This window comes from Microchirus variegatus, assembly GCF_963457635.1.
Source record: "Microchirus variegatus genome assembly, chromosome: 10".
Taxonomy (NCBI): Eukaryota; Metazoa; Chordata; class Actinopteri; order Pleuronectiformes; family Soleidae; genus Microchirus; species Microchirus variegatus.
Window position 1 is genome coordinate 23,404,097 of NC_139811.1, and position 17,942 is coordinate 23,422,038.

The 17,942-nt window shown below is 38.7% G+C and overlaps 1 protein-coding gene across 4 annotated transcripts; it reads left to right on the forward strand.

Annotated features, from left to right (window-relative positions):
• The first annotated feature begins 240 nt into the window (after positions 1 to 240).
• Positions 241 to 17,592, forward strand: stat3 (signal transducer and activator of transcription 3 (acute-phase response factor)). 4 transcript variants are annotated; one of them, XM_083896092.1, is made up of 25 exons: positions 241 to 454; positions 3,949 to 4,098; positions 7,056 to 7,299; positions 7,418 to 7,510; positions 7,599 to 7,680; positions 7,788 to 7,888; positions 8,224 to 8,375; positions 8,479 to 8,637; positions 8,917 to 9,009; positions 9,117 to 9,176; positions 9,278 to 9,307; positions 9,399 to 9,492; positions 9,589 to 9,636; positions 9,745 to 9,828; positions 10,318 to 10,416; positions 10,559 to 10,694; positions 10,779 to 10,831; positions 10,929 to 11,023; positions 11,224 to 11,363; positions 11,456 to 11,677; positions 11,890 to 11,932; positions 13,319 to 13,378; positions 15,471 to 15,568; positions 16,235 to 16,336; positions 16,556 to 17,592. In XM_083896092.1, the coding sequence occupies exons 2-25, from the start codon at positions 3,971 to 3,973 to the stop codon at positions 16,594 to 16,596; spliced, it is 2,457 nt and encodes an 818-aa protein (XP_083752218.1). In that variant the 5' UTR covers positions 241 to 454; positions 3,949 to 3,970; the 3' UTR covers positions 16,597 to 17,592. The 4 variants fall into 4 exon arrangements, with proteins under 4 accessions (XP_083752218.1, XP_083752220.1, XP_083752219.1 ...); XM_083896094.1 differs by lacking the exon at positions 16,235 to 16,336; XM_083896093.1 differs by lacking the exon at positions 13,319 to 13,378.
• Positions 17,593 to 17,942: the final 350 nt, after the last annotated feature.

A 17,942-nucleotide genomic window follows, 5' to 3' on the forward strand; every position in this document is an offset into this window, starting at 1 on the left:
TGTGCTCTACGGTCTTTCCGCCGGGAGGGTGCAGCAGTGGGAACAGCCGAGGTGAGACAGCGGTAAACACGACGTTCTCAACCAACCCGACGATAAGCCCCGCCTTTAATCCATTCAAGTCACTCTCTGGTTGGCGACAGCACAGTTCCTGGCTTCTATTGGCTGTCAGAGTTGTCAGTAAAAATACTCAGTCAAGTTTGTGTGGCCGGAAAGACTGCAATGTAGAGGATGGGCTGGGAGAAGAGGTTCGCTCGAGTCTGGGTGAAGTGATATCCGAGTACTAAGGAAGAAATAGCGATACTGCTTTTCCTTATTGTGTCGTTACTCGCCATACGTGTCTTCGGTGTTTAAAAAGGTTGTCACCGACTTGTTTCGTCCGTGTTTATTAAGTATTAAGTTAAACAACCCAATTGTTCCTTCGGAGAAACTTTCCAAAGAAGTGAAAACAAGCTAGGTAAGCGACTACAACCTCTTCTGCTTTTGTGTTTTATGTACTTCACTTTTTTTTAACATAGATTATGTCACAGCATACATCATTAAGTGCATAACGGTGTTTTCAGTAACTATTGAAGTGCAGCTGCCGTACGTTAAAACTAACTCATGCTGCCACTGGTGTAATAAGTGCAGTAACGTTTCCACATTTTAACTGATGCTAGTTCAACCCTGCTTGCTGCTAACGATGCTGGTCACACCACAGCCTAACCTTCAGCCCCTGGAGTCGTGGTTGTACGTGTTCTGCTGTGCATTAGTGATGTAAAATCAAAATGGCCACGTCTGTTGTTGGCAAACAGGACTGTGACACTTTATATGTGATCCATTATGTATCATAATATTTTTTGTGTGACTACTGGAACATGGGTCATTGTTTGTGTTCGCTTTGAATCGTCACGCCCATATCCTCCCATCTCCTCCCTCCCTACAGCTGCAGGCCAACATGTCGGACACCTTACACCGTTATACAATTTATCCTAATCACTTACACTGATTACGTTCTTCTCATGACATTTTAGAGCTGGAGTTTGGTTTATGGAGTTACTCATTGTGCTTTACCATTTATCGGGAACTGAACAGTCAACACAACATTTGACAGGCCTAGCTAGCGTAGTGATGTTGATAAAATATGCAAGCAAATCATGTGGCGACACCTCACATCATGACACAATTTCCTCAAACTATTTCTGTTAGCTTGTGTCTACAAATGACATCTTAAAATGAGGTCAGTGAACACCTGTAATTTTCAAAATGTTTGTGGTAAAGTTATTTTTTTTAATATCATCATAGAACCACCTGCATTGTCATGGTGATGTACTGTACCATATCAGACTATTTACTGTGTTGACTGTTGCATGGCTGACACTAAACAAATACATTCATTTTTAATGACCTACATATAACTGCTTTATTTGTCACCTTTTTTTTAAATACCAAAAATCCTGAAAGTCAGCATGCTTTGTACTGTCCCCTTTTTTCTTTGAGTTCCAGGAAGTACTTACGAGAATATTTGTCACATGGTTTATGGAATCACTCATTGTTCCTTACAAGTGCCACACACTGGAAACTGCGCCATCAGAAAACATGTGACAGGCCTGGCATATTATGCAATAATTTTCACAAAGTCTGTTTACATAACATCTGGAGCCACACGGTTGTCATTTACAATATACACCAGCCTTGATGATTCAGATTTTGTGGAGCTATGGACCTGGAGCTGTCAGGTCAACATGCCAATTAATTTAGCCTTCATTTTTTGTGATGAAAGTCAAGTTGTGCCTCAGTGACTTTTCATCATTTATATGGTGCTAGATTTACGTTCATTGTTAGTCAGAAAGAAAGAAAAGTGCCTCTTATCACTTCACCCCACGCAGTCAGAGTGAAGTTTTGTTTTTAGTGGCTCTGTGTCTGTTTGTCCGTCTGCCTTTTTTGTTTGCTTGTGCATCCACACTTGCACTTGCCAATATGACCAACAGAGGCTTATTGTACGAATGGGGTGAAGTTTGCTATCTCGGATTGCCTTGTTTGACTTAAAACGCAAAGATTATCAGGACTGGCTTGTGGGTATTAGCTACCACATGTTGAAGAAGTACAGCAACTTAATGTAGCTGTTGAGCTTGATGAAAGCACAGTTTGAAATTCAACACAATATAAGAGAACAATTTCAGATGAAGGTTGTGGAAGAAAGTTTAACTGTAGTTTTAGGGTTTCGATATATGGCTGATAAAGTTATCACGTTTAAATTTTAGCCAGTATCAATGATTATTGGAATAAATATCAAATAATTGAAGATTTACTCTCGCATGGAAGCTTAAGAAACCAATACATTCTGGTCATGGTATTATTTTTTGTAAAAAGAAATTTAATAACAACATTTAACAAATCTGATGTGAACATCCAACGTAGTTGTGTGTATTATATCCCACTTAATTTTCACAATGCAGACACATCATTAAAGCTTTTGTTATTTTGCCATTTAAGAAAATCATATCTTTACATTGTTTTCCTCTTGCTCTTTGTATATCAGGGGAATTTTAAGTTGAAATACCATTCATATACCCATCCCAAATTTACCAGCAATATAGGAAGTTGCAGAGCTAACTTAGATGTGATTCTCTTAGTTTCAGATGCTCAGTAATTCACACTATTCAGATACACCACTTTCATATGTCAGGGAAATGTGGCTTGCCTATCCAAAAAAAACCCGACTTCTCTCAGGATGTCTGAGTGTGAATAACTGCTAACTGAACTGCTTATCTGTATTCACGTGGCTTCCCTTAAATACTGACTTGATTTAAACAAAACATCGAATACTTATACAGTTACATGTGGCCTTAAATATATTTATGATCTTTCTGTTTGGTTACAAAAAGGCCTCCACCTACACTTCCCACTGATATGGTTACATCTGTGTTTTTTTTTCTTTCTTTTTTTTTTATATAAATTTTGTCAAAATGTATCTAGGAAGGAAATTGAAAAAGCTTGTTTTGTTGACACAGCGTCACATAAGATTAAACCGATAATTAACATTGGTACTGTGGTAAGTGGAGGTGATATGAAAGATTGCAAACATATTAATGTATGACTCAAGTGTGAAATGTGTTCAACCAGTGTGAGTCATGCATGAACATAGAAAAAAATATAGAATATTATTTTTAAGATTTTCAAACGTTAACATTATCCATGATAATATGACAGTAAAATAAATATTTTAGGAATCCGGGGAACCGTAAGCACTCTGCTTGAGTAACACAAATATATTGTTGACTCATTTACCAAGGATCAGAGCTTTTGCAAACTTCTTTGCCTTTATTTGAGTTCTCCTGTATGCACTGCACCAATCAGCATTGTACTGTGCCAGTGACACTATGAAACTGACTAATGTGGATGAAAGTGAAACAGTTACGTAAGGGGCTTCGTGTGTGAAGATGGATGGATGTTAAAAGAGACAACTTCTTGTTGTGTGGTTATTTTTAGTGCACAGCTATTAGCTTTCTCGGCTGTAGGCTGCTGTTGGTAAGATGAGAAGGCCAGGTGAAGCTCAATGATAATAGTCATTGCTTTGTGGTTGTTAAAAGCACAAAATTATAAAAAGAAAAAAAACCAATATCCTTAACAAATACACTGTGTGTTTCTCTGGTTTCAAATCCATACTTGCCATTGCCTTTCAAACAGCCTAGAGAAGGAAATGTGGTTTTTGTTCAATTTCGAGTGAAACCCTCCCTCACCCAAAGATCATTAACTCCCATCTGCTATGGGAGTTGACAGCTGTTCATGTGGGCCTGTATTTCTTGGTGGAGGCTTAGCGTTTCAATGAACAGGAAGTGAGTGCACAGAAAGGCAGGCCTCCTGAAGGTCTGCCAGCATTTTCAGAGGAAACCTGACATTGAGCCATTTTTCTGTGGTCAGATTTAAGATGTGTGATGATAAGATGTGTTTTTTATAATTTTCATGTAGGTTTGAGGAGGTGTATGTCAGGATGGCACAATGGAACCAGTTACAGCAGCTGGAGACCAGGTATCTGGAGCAGCTATACCACTTGTACAGTGACAGTTTCCCCATGGAGCTTCGGCAGTTTCTTGCTCCATGGATTGAGAGCCAGGACTGGTAAGAAATAATCAAACTCTTCTGGCATCATGACATAAAATCATCTTTTTAATTAGTTCATGTCATTATTAATTGTGATTAATGATTGAGTTGCCCTCTGTTCATCACATGCCACAACTGAACTATAAGCCCAATTAGAAGTTAAAATAGTACCACTATCTCTACTTCAAGTTGTTGGACTCTTTTTTTTCCCATATTGTTTAAAAAAAACATGTCCCCACTGAGGTGAGTGATGTGGTGTTGGCAGTGTGCGAAATACCCATTAATAATCGGTGGGGGGTCCCATCTCCCATTTGTTGCGCAATACTGTTTCACCACCCCAGGTGCTACGCTGCAGTATTGGCCATTTTCCCTGTCAGATGTGGGCTTGTGTGGGCCTTTTCCACAGCGCCATTTGGAAAGCAATTCATTAAAACATTAAAAATACAAAATTACAAATAGATTACAAAATAATTTACATTTTGTCTGGTTATAAAGGATAAGAAAGCATGCAAAGTGTATTATGTATGTAGATCATATATGTAAAACTTAAATTACAAAGATCTTTAGGGAAAAAACATGTTTTTCAATGACACTGTAACATGTTTAAACTAGGACTGGACGATTATGGCAAAAATATTAGTCACAATTATTTTTGACTGATATTGAAATCATGATTAATAGACACGATATTCATTGATTTCCTCTTGATGTCTGTGGGACGTGGTGGGATATTAAGGGATGGCTTTGTAAAGAGTGTCCTTAATAGAGGACTGTGTTGGCGCTGACTGACGAACTTTATCGCCTGGTCATAGACCACTTTATGACTGAACTTTAAGTGATTGAATACGTTCGTGTTGCCTTGAGGAGCAGACACGACAGCGCCAGAAACTTTGCAAACAATTTCCTTTTGCTCAACGTTCGTCAAATTGAAGCCAAAGTGTTTCCAGATAACTGATATGTCCTACCTTTGTTACTATTCTGCCGTGTTTTCAATCGCTCGCTCCTCATATTATTGATCCACACACGTCACTCGCTAGCTGCATCTGCACGTAACACTGGTGCATTCAAGGTCTTTTTCTAGCATATGAATTTACATACACGCCGCGCTGTGCGGCGCATTAATCGTTTTTCTTAGATTATAATGTTTTTATGATCGTGAGAAGCCAAAATCTAAATCATTAATAAAATTAAATTAATTTTCCAGCCCTAGTTTAGTCCCCCCTCAGATTTTGCTTTTGAGGCTTTCAGGGGGTCTCGAGTGTTAATCGGGGGTCCAGCCCCCCCAAACCCCCCTGTATTTCGCACAGTGACCTTGGGTATTCATGATATAATACAGTTAAGGTTAGGTTGATAAAGATGTTATTGACGATATCGGGATACACAATAGACCGGGTCTGTATGTAAAACTGAAACTACAAAGATCTTTAGGGAAAAAACATGTTTTTCAATGACACTGTAACATGTTTAAACTAGGACTGAGGTTATGGCAAAAATATTAGTCACAATTATTTTTTGACTGATATTGAAATCATGATTAATAAACAAAAATATTCATTGATTTCAAAACTTGAGTATTTATTACTCAAGTTTTAACTCAACTTTAAATATAATATAAAAGAACAGCCAGAAATACATTAGTAACAAGCAAAAAATATATATACATATAACTAAAATAATGATAGCAATAAAAACAAAAAATAACCAATCTACTTGCACTGCTGCACAATTTGCAAAAATGTACAACATGCAAAACACACTTACCCCGTTATCTCTTGATGTCTGCGGGACGTGGTGGGATATTATGGGATGCATTGTAAAGAGTGTCCTTAATAGAGTCCTTAATTGTGTTGCGGTGGCGCTGACTGACGAACTTTATCGCCTGGTCATAGACCACTTTATGACTACACTTTAAAGGGATACTTCACCGATTTGAATGTGGCTTTGTATTGCTAGAATAGCAGTAGTATTTTTTAGGAAATGTGCTTCCCTCCCTCAGTTTTTCCCTGACTTGTAAAAAATCTGTTTTCCCTTATCCAAATGTGCCCTACTGTGAGTCAAATGACACGTTTTGCATCACAGTAGGGCACATTTGGATAAGGGAAAACAGATTTTTCTATTCTAGCCATACAAAGCCACATTCAAATCGGTGAAGTATCCCTTTAAGTGATTGAATAAGTTGGTCGTGTATTTCGCACAGTGGGTGTTGGGCTTTAACTCATCAGTTAATGCCAGTTAATGGAATCACAACTCAAGACGCTCAGCCATGTGACATAACTGTAAGAGACCTTCAAGCTACTGTTTGTATGAAGTTTAATTTAATCACGCAAAATAATTGCAGTTAGAACCAATGTGAGCAGATGATTGTGTAATAACCCTGACAGACCTTCTCACCCTGACTTGCTGTTTAGTTTGTCACACAGAAAGCATTGTGTTCTGTCATCCATTGTCTCCGTCTTTTTTATCTTGCCTTCTTTCTCCCTCCTTACAACAATTTCAAATGAAGTTGGCTTTATTTCAACATGGCATGTTTAAAATAAAACCAGCATTGACCAAAGCTACAACAAGAACATACAACACAGTAAATCGTGAAAAAAGTAAAATAGTAAAGTGTTAAAATCTAGTAGGATCTGTCTTGATAAAATGTTCATACCTAAAACAGAAGGCCAGAAAGAAGAAATGGGTCTTTTAAAGTCTTAATCATTTTAAAAAGAGGGTCAGATTTATTATGAAGGGATAATCCAAACTTATTTAAACTCACTATGTGTTGTCAGATTGATACTGGGCCAAATTAATATATAACCTTGTATCTGCTGAAGAACTTGTACTTTATCTTATACTTTGTCTGTTTGACACTTTGATGGGATTCAAAAAGCAGTCATGAAGGTAACACAAGCAGGTGTATATATCTTTAAATCTTGAACCAGGGCTGAGAAGGAACTAGATACATTTATTATTTCTTCCTTTCCTATAACAAGGGCTTACGCTGCCAATAAGGAGTCACATGCAACACTGGTGTTCCACAACCTCTTGGGAGAAATAGATCAGCAGTACAGCCGTTTCCTGCAGGAAAACAACGTACTCTACCAGCATAACCTGCGCAGGATTAAACAGCATCTGCAGAGCAAGTACTTGGAGAAGCCAATGGATATTGCCCGCATTGTTGCCCGCTGCTTATGGGAAGAGCAAAGGCTCCTGCAGACTGCCACATCTGCTGCACAGGTATAAAATATACTAAACAAGCTTTAGCTTGAATGACGTTATTTTGTAATTCGACAATTATTGGGTTTGTGTTGGCAGAATGATTTTACATTTTAGAATTTCTTTGACTTTTCTGCAGGACGGTCAGGCAGCTCATCCCACTGGTACAGTAGTAACAGAAAAGCAGCAGATCCTGGAGCACAACCTTCAAGACATCAGGAAGCGGGTGCAGGTTAGTTTCCTTCCGAATCTCTGATTAAATATCTGAGCGTGCTTGATGATTTCTGTTTAGATTAACAAACCTTGATCATTTCCAACAGGATATGGAACAGAAGATGAAAATGCTTGAGAATTTGCAAGATGACTTTGACTTCAATTACAAAACACTGAAAAGCCAAGGAGGTATATACTATCTTTGTCCGCGACACACTGTCTATTCATGACCATTTATGTAAAATACCTTTTGTTGAATGTTCAAGTACACTCATAACTGTCCAATTACGTTTCAGAGTTGTCCCAGGACCTGAATGGAAACAGCCAGGCAGCTGCTACAAGACAGAAGATGGCTCAGCTTGAACAGATGCTGAGCGCCTTGGACCAGCTCAGAAGGGTGGGTGCTGATGCCTGACCTTGAAGGGTTTATTATGTGATCTATTGCTGATGCTGATCTTTAGAAATCAGGGCTGCCAATGGCAGATATACTGTATGATGGATAAACTAAGCACAAAGCAGCATTTATCATGTTTGTATAAGAAACTTGCATTAATAAGTATTAATTAGCTGGTTAATTATACTTGTATTAATATTAATGATATTACATAAGTAAACTGACAACTATAGATGTATCGCAGAACCATTTACCTGCAGCAATAGTGAAAGGAAGTTTAAACCAAAAATGTTTGCTATCTCATCTTGCTTGATATGTCTGTGCTTCTTGTCTTGCAGCAAATTGTGACAGAGATGGGAGGCCTGTTGACAGCCATGGATTATGTACAGAAGAACCTGACGGATGATGAACTAGCAGACTGGAAAAGAAGACAGCAGATTGCCTGTATTGGAGGTCCACCTAACATCTGCCTGGATCGCCTTGAAACATGGTTTTTACATTTTGTCCTTTTGAGGCACTTTTTAATTAATTAGGTATTAAGATAAGAAAACATGTAGATGTAAATACATTAACTGGGTTTCCTTTGGAAACAGGATCACATCGCTGGCTGAGTCCCAACTCCAGATTCGTCAGCAGATCAAGAAGCTGGAGGAGCTTCAGCAGAAGGTGTCCTACAAAGGAGACCCCATCATTCAGCACCGACCTGCCCTGGAGGAGAAGATTGTGGACTTGTTCAGAAATTTGATGAAGAGGTAACGCATGTGATAAATCTTCAATGTACTTCTGCTCAAATAGGGAATTGAAGATCACACATCTCGCAGTCTAAATTCAACAAATGCACTCACCCTGTGAATCATCAGATAATATCTGATGATTCACAGGGTGAGTGCATTTGTTGATAGATAGACTATCTATATTATAGACCCATGCTTTGAATGTAAGAGCTGACATTTAACGTGATAGTCTGTACAACCAGAGCAGTGATGTGTGGTGGCGATCTTCTCTGAAATACGAAACACTCTTTCTTCCAGCGCCTTTGTCGTGGAAAGACAGCCATGTATGCCCATGCACCCAGACAGACCTCTGGTGATCAAAACAGGGGTGCAGTTCACAAATAAAGTCAGGTAAGTATCAGGCACAACATGTTCAAATGTGTGGGTGGCAATTTCAAAGAGACTGACATTTTATATCTAAATTACTTTGTGGACATTGTTTTAACCTCTGCTGCTAGGTTACTGGTGAAGTTTCCTGAACTCAATTACCAGCTGAAAATTAAAGTTTGCATTGACAAGTAAGTTGAGTCATCTTTTTCTTCATCATAATCTGCCAGAATCTGGATTGATTGAAGAAGAGAAATGAGTGCTTCACTGAGTTGATCTGTTTATGTTTCAGGGAATCTGGTGATGTGGCTGCAATTCGAGGGTAAGTCTTCTAGAACGCTTTAAAGAAAACACTTTGGCTTTTACTCTCTCTGATTTTAGTCCCACTCGCTGTTCACTCTTGACTTTATCAGGTCACGAAAGTTTAACATCCTTGGCACCAACACAAAAGTAATGAACATGGAGGAATCCAACAATGGCAGCCTGTCAGCAGAGTTTAAACACTTGGTGAGTTATGGAGGCGAAACACTGATGTTTGACAATCATCAGATGTTCTCTGATGAAAGCCTGATACAGAGCTCTGACTTCCTGTTTTTCTTACAGACCCTTAGAGAACAGAGGTGCGGTAATGGTGGCCGGACCAATAGTGATGTAGGTACTCTTCTATTTTCTCAGTGGGATAGTTTAATATTAAATCTTTCACAACAAATACATAAACATGTTTATGCAATATAGGCCTAACTAAACTGTCCTCTTCAGGCCTCTCTGATTGTCACTGAGGAGCTGCATCTTATCACGTTTGAGACGGAGGTTTATCACCAAGGTCTGAAAATAGATCTGGAGGTGAGTACCGCAAATAAGGACACACGTCTCAGTTCGATTTTTTATTTTTTAACTACTAAATACAAAATAATTATTCATATGGGGTACTATGTGCAAATGAATGACGTTTAATACACACACACACACACACAATGGAGCGGAGGGGACGGGAGCTGAGAGAACGCTGTAAAAAGGAAAAATCTGAAAAATCGATTTAAATTTTTTTAACATCATCCAAACAAATGAATCCCATTTCCATTGGAAATCGATTAATCGCCCAGCGCTATGTGTGACAGTGAACTGCCTCCTAAACCCATGTAACAACTCCTAACCTCTGTCCCCTCTTGCACGCTCCATGTGTGAACAATAAACTGTGAAAAACTGAACCAATACATTTCTAGACATGTTCCTTCAGAAGCCAAAACATTTCAGCGTCTTTTTGCTGGTGTACATGTCACAAAGGTTTAACATAAACAACTCTCTACTTGGATTTTTTACATACTCATGCAGACTCATTCCCTGCCAGTGGTTGTCATTTCCAACATCTGCCAGATGCCCAACGCCTGGGCTTCCATCCTGTGGTACAACATGCTTACAAACCACCCAAAGGTAAGACACAGCACCCTCTAGTGGAAATGGGCTGAACTCGAGATAAGGGGGATTATTTACTGTTTTTCTCTCAAAGCAGAATGTTGTTATTTAGTGCACAGTACAAACTTGTGTAAAATGTGTACGTGTTGTGTCTGTGCAGAATGTCAACTTCTTCACCAAGCCTCCGGTGGGAACATGGGACCAGGTGGCTGAGGTGCTAAGCTGGCAATTCTCCTCCACGACCAAGAGAGGGCTGACCATTGAACAGCTCACCACACTGGCTGAGAAACTACTGGGTGAGTTGGACTGAAACTTGATGTGAAACTATAAACTGTTTAATGTACAAATGTATAATGTTGGAATGCAATGTTATCTTTCAGGGCCTTGTGTCAACTACTCTGGTTGTCAGATCACCTGGGCCAAGTTCTGCAAGGTATTTCTGCTTTCAGCTGGTTTAATTCACCTTACTGCTGTTGCATCATTTAACTTTATGAGTTATTTTTTATATTTTATTTCCCATCTCTTCACAGGAAAACATGGCAGGTAAAGGCTTCTCCTTCTGGGTGTGGCTGGACAACATCATTGACCTGGTGAAGAAGTATATTCTGGCACTGTGGAATGAAGGGTGAGAGGTCAATTCTATGTTTACAGTCAAGTCACTGAGGAGTCTCTAGAGATGTCTGTTTATTATATTACTACAATGTGTTTCGGCCTGCAGATATAATTTGTTTTAAAGATAGAGTTGCTATTTTAATGCAGGACCTAGTTTTGAAATAGTGTTACTATTTTAAATTGTTTATTTGTCTTGCTGTCATTTATCTACAGATACATCATGGGTTTTATCAGTAAGGAGAGGGAGAGGGCCATTCTCAGTCCAAAACCTCCTGGCACTTTTCTGCTGCGTTTCAGTGAGAGCAGTAAGGAAGGGGGCATAACATTTACATGGGTAGAGAAAGACATCAGTGGTGAGTATTTCCTGCCTCCCTTTACGATTCCATTAGTTTTAAGACCATCTTGTTGTTTTTGCGTGACACCTAGTTTCCTACTGTGACAACAGGTAAGACACAGATTCAGTCAGTGGAGCCGTACACCAAGCAGCAGCTCAACAGCATGTCTTTCGCCGACATCATCATGGGCTACAAGATCATGGATGCCACCAATATCTTGGTTTCACCTCTCGTCTACCTCTACCCCGAAATCCCCAAAGAGGAGGCTTTCGGGAAATATTGCAGGCCAGAGGCGGCTCCTGAACCCGAGATTGGAGGAGACTCTACAAGCAGTAAGTGAACTCACATGCATTGATATGAAACTTTTCTGTCAAAAAAAAAAAAATATGATTACAACTATTAACACAGTTGTAATTTTAGAAAATTACATTGCAACTGATGCATATACTATTATTTTTATAGCATTTTATAACCTTTTTTTTTCTTTCTTTTGTGGACAGAAATTCTTTGGCAAATATGACAAATCTTTTATTTTCCCTCACAGCCATTCAGCCGTACTTAAAGACAAAGTTCATCTGTGTTACACCGTAAGTATTCATCATCCCTTCTTTATCTTTAGGAGACATAAATGATCATAAGGTCTGTCTGTCATGGATATATTGATAAGATAACATGTAATGAGTACTTTGACAACATTGCTAGTACTTACCACTTTGATAATATGTTCAGCCTGTGATAATGGGGTTGGTAATGAACACCCTGATAGTCAGGTCTGTACTTTGAGCACTGTGCAGATTTGCAGATCAGATTCCAAGATGGTAGAAAATGACATTATGTCACATTGCACCAAAAATGGACGTTTTGTTGTTGTGTAGTTTCTGTGGTCTGTGCCATGCATAAAAAGGTTAGAATGAGAAATGGATTCAAGGAAAAATAGAATTTGATGAACACGTGAACTTCCCTCTTTTAAGTTCTTTTTCACACGACGAGTGTTTCCAAATGTTCTAAGAAAGGAGAACAAAGCTAGTTGTGCTTTCAGTGTGAGTCACCACTGTCATTGGAGAAACCATCTGTGTGTGTGAATCCAGCTAATATGGAGATTCACTGTAGATTCTCTATCACATCGGGTGTCCCCTCCCTTCTTTCAAGTACAAGCCGACATTGTTTGCCAGAACAAAAATATGTTTTTTAACGAGTCTGACTGCATATTTGTCAGCGTTTTCGTGTGTGTGTGTGTGTGTGTGTGAGAGAGAGAGAGGGAGAGCGAGAGAGAAGCTGTGAATTAATGCTCTACTTGAGTTGCTCAATTAAGGTTTTCAATTTCAGAAAAGTTGAGCAGAGGAGGTGGTCTCTAATCCATCCTGAGGACGGGTTGCATGCATGTGCTTTCAGTGATGAAACGTGAGGACACATTCAGGATGGACTGATCTTAATGCAGGCATGAATGGGGTTTAGAGGAATCTCTTTCAGTATACTCACAACACTTAAATCAATCAGGAGCCAGAATTCTGCAAAGCAGTGGTCCTCTCTGCCCCATTTAATGTCCATGCTCCGTTTTCAAATAACCATGGTATCACTTGAATTTCTGTAGATCAGAGTGCGGTCACTGTAAAAACCTGCTCCCACTCAAAATGTTAAATTTCTTTTAATGATATTGTAGGGTTTTTTTCTGTATTCACTCTTAAATAAAGCACAAGTTGCAATATTAGGTATTTGTAAAAAATTATTTGAACTGGCTGACATTTGGAAATGTGAAACTGTCGCTTTACATAGAATATTTCTTTATTTAAAGAACATATTTTAATGTGGGATTGGCTGCACTCACCTTGGCTGCAGGTGAGTCTTTATAGTAGGACGTTGACTGAGGTCAGATCAGAGTGGGTTTGTGTGTACACAGGTTGGTTGGTTGGTCGTGGGTATGGTGCTGGTTGGTTGTGAGGTTTGCTCAGTGAGATCCTGACCTGTCTCCGTAGGTGTCCCTCCGTGTTCATGGACTTGCCGGACAGTGATCTGCTTGGGAACGGATTCCCGGGGTAGGCATTCGGGGGTGGGGAGGTGGCATGTAGGGCTGGATATGCATCACGTCACTTTGTCTGTGTGTTTAAAGGGTGGGATTCCGGGCATACTTTTCCTGTTTGTTTTTCCCTGACTAACTCAAATGCACCTCCCTGTCATTCATCTGTTTTTTTTCCATAATTAGGTTCACCCTAGTTTCCGTGACATTTCAGTCATCTAAATCTGTTTGAATGGATTCAAAGAGTTTGCATTGTGAGTGTTTGAGTAAAGACAAGAGATTTCAGATGTTCACGTTAATAGTTAATAGTTGTTAATAGTTCAATGAGGAAATAGGTGAGATAAAATCAGTTTGACAGAAGAAGAAAACAAAAAAGGAAACTGAACTTTAAATTTGAAGAAATATGTTTAATGGCTCTCTTCTGTCCAGACCACTGTGCTAACCAACAACTGATGTGAAGTTAACGTCATTAACATTAACATGCAATGTTCAACATAAAAGCCTTTAGTGTCTGTAAACTTAGGCTTTCATGTCTTCGTTTGCCATTTGTTGTGGTACAGCTTCATGTTTTGTCTTTATTTGATCATGACTGTAGCTAAATGCTTAATTATCTAGCAGAAAAGGATGAGGCTGATGAACTGTTAGCACAGTTTTCACTCACGCTGTATTCACACATACGGGGGTGGTGGTATGGCTGAAATGCTTCTAATTCACTTTGAATGGAGCGTCGCCAAACTGCTGTGTGTGTCCGTTGCATCTTGTGTGGCAGGAGTTGACTGGAGCTGACCTAGTCTCCCTGTTGTTATTTGTTGTTGGACAACACTTACTTTCACTTAAGCAACACTGGCAACTCTTAAGAAGTAGTCGACCACAACAGACACTGCTCTGCTAATCTCAGACAGCCACCTCCAGCACAAGGCCCTCAGCACATGTGTGAATTCAGCGTAACACTGGATATGTTAACAGCCGTGTGCATCAGTCATGAAGTTATATGCTTTTTAAAAGTCAAATTTTTGTCAGACTAAGACAATAATTTGGTGACTGACTAACATCGAGCTCAAGCAGATTAACATACCTGGATATTGCGTACATATATTCAGATTACTCCTGCACGTATACAGAAGGAGACGATGTATAAACTACAGTATTGTTGCCCGTAGGGGTGGGGGAAAACGATTTACATAGGAATCGCGATTCTAATCATCCACGATTCATACAGTTCAAAAATCTATTTTTTATTTATTTATTAGGTTTCTATTTTGAAAAACCGCACAAAACACCAGTTTGTGTTGTTTGTGTACAGTTTATTTTTGTAACATCTGGGAGAAAAAAGGCAGCTAGCCTAAGCTTTTATTTATGCAAGTTATTTTTTTACAGTAAGTAAGTTTTTATTTGTTTTGAATTATAAAATGTTAACTTTTGTCTTAGGTTAGCCTTTGTGTGATCACATTTTCACATATACAAACTGTATTGTTTTGATGCCATAATTTGCCTTAACACACTATGCATTGTATCAATTTTTTAATCGAGAATCGATTTTGAATCGAATCGTGACCCTAAGAATGGGAATGGAATAGTGAGCCACCCAAAGATTGACATCCCTAGTTGCCCAGTAATCATACATCAGTTGCGTCTTTCAGCAACCATAAGAGCCATGCTCCATCTAATTTGTATCTCGATTAATGTGTACAGCAGGTACGAAACACACGGAACCACAGATCACGATCAATCTCACCGTCCAATCTCGCTGTTCGCCATTAGTTTTTCTGTGATGTATCAGTCACCAGGAAACTGATTGAATACACACTTGCTTAAAGACCGATACAGCTCCACCTATGGAGGCAGGGTCATATTGTACATACACGGCCAATAACTACATTTTCTCCTCCGCATATATACTCAGACTCTGCAAGTTGTCCGTTTGCCTGTCTTAGTCAGACTACTATGGCCCTAGCTCAATTAAACTGTGCATGTAAACGTACTGATTGTGATGAAGATGAACACTAAATACTCCTGTTATCGTGTCACCAGCGGGATGGCAGTGTTGTGAATCTGTTAAAGCTAATGTATTAAAGTATTTGTCATCTTTCTTTCTTTCTTTTTTTTCACAGCACAAACTCTGGAAACACCAGTGACCTGTTCCCCATGTCGCCTCGTACCCTCGACTCTCTGATGCACAATGAAGCTGAAGCTAATCCAGGACATTTGGGTGAGTCGTTTGCTTCATAAAAACGCTTCTTCATACTTCATGTCATCTGGGCCACATGTACTATACATGTCTACCGGTTCCATTACTAAGGAAAATAAGGATCCGTGTCACTCATGGTGTTCCTCACTTGTGAACCTGAACCTACATTCTGTGAAAGTGCTTCCTAAACTTTTGATATGATATTACTATTCACAATATAAATCCTGACAACTCAATGACTATTTCCAGTACAATTTTCTCTATTTTGCACTGGTGTCTCTATAGGTGTTATCCAGACATTGACACTTTATGCCAATAGAAGTTTTAGCATAAAAGCCCAGTTCAAGGCTCTTACAGATGTTAAAAATGTTGAAGGGCCTTCATTTCTTTTGGGTTAAGACATAGAAAACATAAACACAGAGGGTTTTTTGCCCATGCCATCATCTGTGTGTAGAGAGAGAACTTTAAAAAGCTGTACATTTATTCAACAAACCAAAAAGAAAATCTCCCTGCTCCATCTCTAGGGTTGACTGTTGTATACCATTCCAATATTTTGTCTTGCCACTTGTGTCATAGTAGCCATAGTTTTATTTTTACAGTTCAAATTCACAAATCACACTTTGCCTCAGTGTTTTTGTTTTTTTTTTGTTTACAAATTGTACACATAACAGTGTCCTCTGTCCTTAGACCTGTGGTTTGGGTTAGAAACAATTTACAACAGGGATAAAATTAAAGAAGAATCCCCAGTAAGAGGCACAGAGGAGGAATCCTCTTCCAGGACAAACACAGGTACAGTAGATGCAGATCAAGATTAACTGTGACAATAGTGATGATAGTTGATGAAGGTATTCATAGCGCCCTAGGAAACTATGAATTGGCCGTAACCCTGTCCCTTCTGGTGAAAATTGTCCTCACAAAGACAAATGTAGTACACACAGTAGAGCTTCATTTATAAGTAATGTCATTAATGCTTATATTGTGATTTTTTTTTTTTTGCCCCCATCACAGAATCACTCACTTTGGACATGGACGTTGCATCACCAATGTGAAGAGGTTTCCATGTGTATCAGGACCGGATGATGGTTTCCTCTTTTCTCTCCTCCTGTACAGTTTGTTTCTCTTGTTCCTGTATAAAATAGACACGCGGTAGTCGGGAATCGAATGCTTTTGAAAGACATTACCACATTTTTTTAGACTTCGACTCTACACCTGTACTTATTGTGTGAAACTGTCCATCATTACTGACTTAATTACTGACTTTGCATTCAGTACTTCCTCATCTTCACAGTTGTCTCCACAGTATGCACCCTAAAGTATCCGGAATTGTATTTTTTTAAAAACGTTGTTTTGTCTCCTGCAGTTTGTGATGAATTGATGTGCTTTTTATGTTTCTTTGAATAAGAAAATGTAATGAAAGTAATTGGTGTATAAGCTATATATCGCTTTTGAAATGTTTGTAGTAGAATTTACTGCGATGCATTTATTGTTTTCTTGCATTTTTATGTCCTGCCAAATGTTTTGCCACAGGTTTTTCCAAAATACCTTTTGGATTGCACTTAAATTTGTTCCTGTTTTTTTGTGGTTTTTACACAAAATTGAACAATTGTTATATTTTTCAGATCAATTTGATGCATTTTAAAGTTGGACACAGTGGGAACGATGGATTTTCAACCATCAAAGTAAATCACCCGTGAACTTTAGTTGTGATTATAACTTGTAGAGGTGGTGTTCTTTTAATTCCCTATAGAAATGCTGTAATTTGTGTTTTTCTTTTCGCTGAGTGGAGTTAATTACCCTCAGATTACACAAAGTAAGTCATATTTGGGGCAAATTATTATCAAATCAACTACAAATGTTTCTGGTTTCAAAGATTTTTTTCACTGATTCGTACACATTTGAAGGTGTGTAGCAGGTGACCTTCAACCTGTGACACAGTTGAGCAACAACGTCACGTTTCCCTGTCGAGCGGACGCACGTCACAAGGTTTTCCTGTTAAATATGCTGGAACTATTCACGATCTGACAGATGGCAATAAAACCAGTTGGACCTAGAAGTGTTCTAGTGTTTCGTTAGTGTTATTGTTGACTTTGAGAAATGTGAAAAAAACAAGTTGATCCACTGATTTACTGAGTTACTAAAACAACAATTTTCCGGGAAAATCATCACATTTGGCTTAGCTTTGTTTAAAGGAAAAAAAAGTTAAATTCAATGTGAACAAGTGAAAAAAAGCTGACACTTGTCATAATCAGTGTATTTCAAATGGTCTAGAATGAATTTAATTAAACACTAAAGGCATTTTATATTGATTTTGTGGATTTACTTGTCCATGATAAGTACTGATGATGATATGCAGATGCCAAAGTTTTAAACATATAAAAAATAAAAATATTAATAA

Coding starts and splice junctions, on each gene's coding strand:
- stat3 (XM_083896092.1), top strand. CDS start 3,971: ATGGCACAATGGAACCAGTTACAGCAGCTGGAGACCAGGTATCTGGAG. Junction 7,300..7,417: donor CTGCCACATCTGCTGCACAG/GTATAAAATATA, acceptor ACTTTTCTGCAG/GACGGTCAGGCAGCTCATCC. Junction 16,337..16,555: donor CTCTTCCAGGACAAACACAG/GTACAGTAGATG, acceptor CCCCCATCACAG/AATCACTCACTTTGGACATG.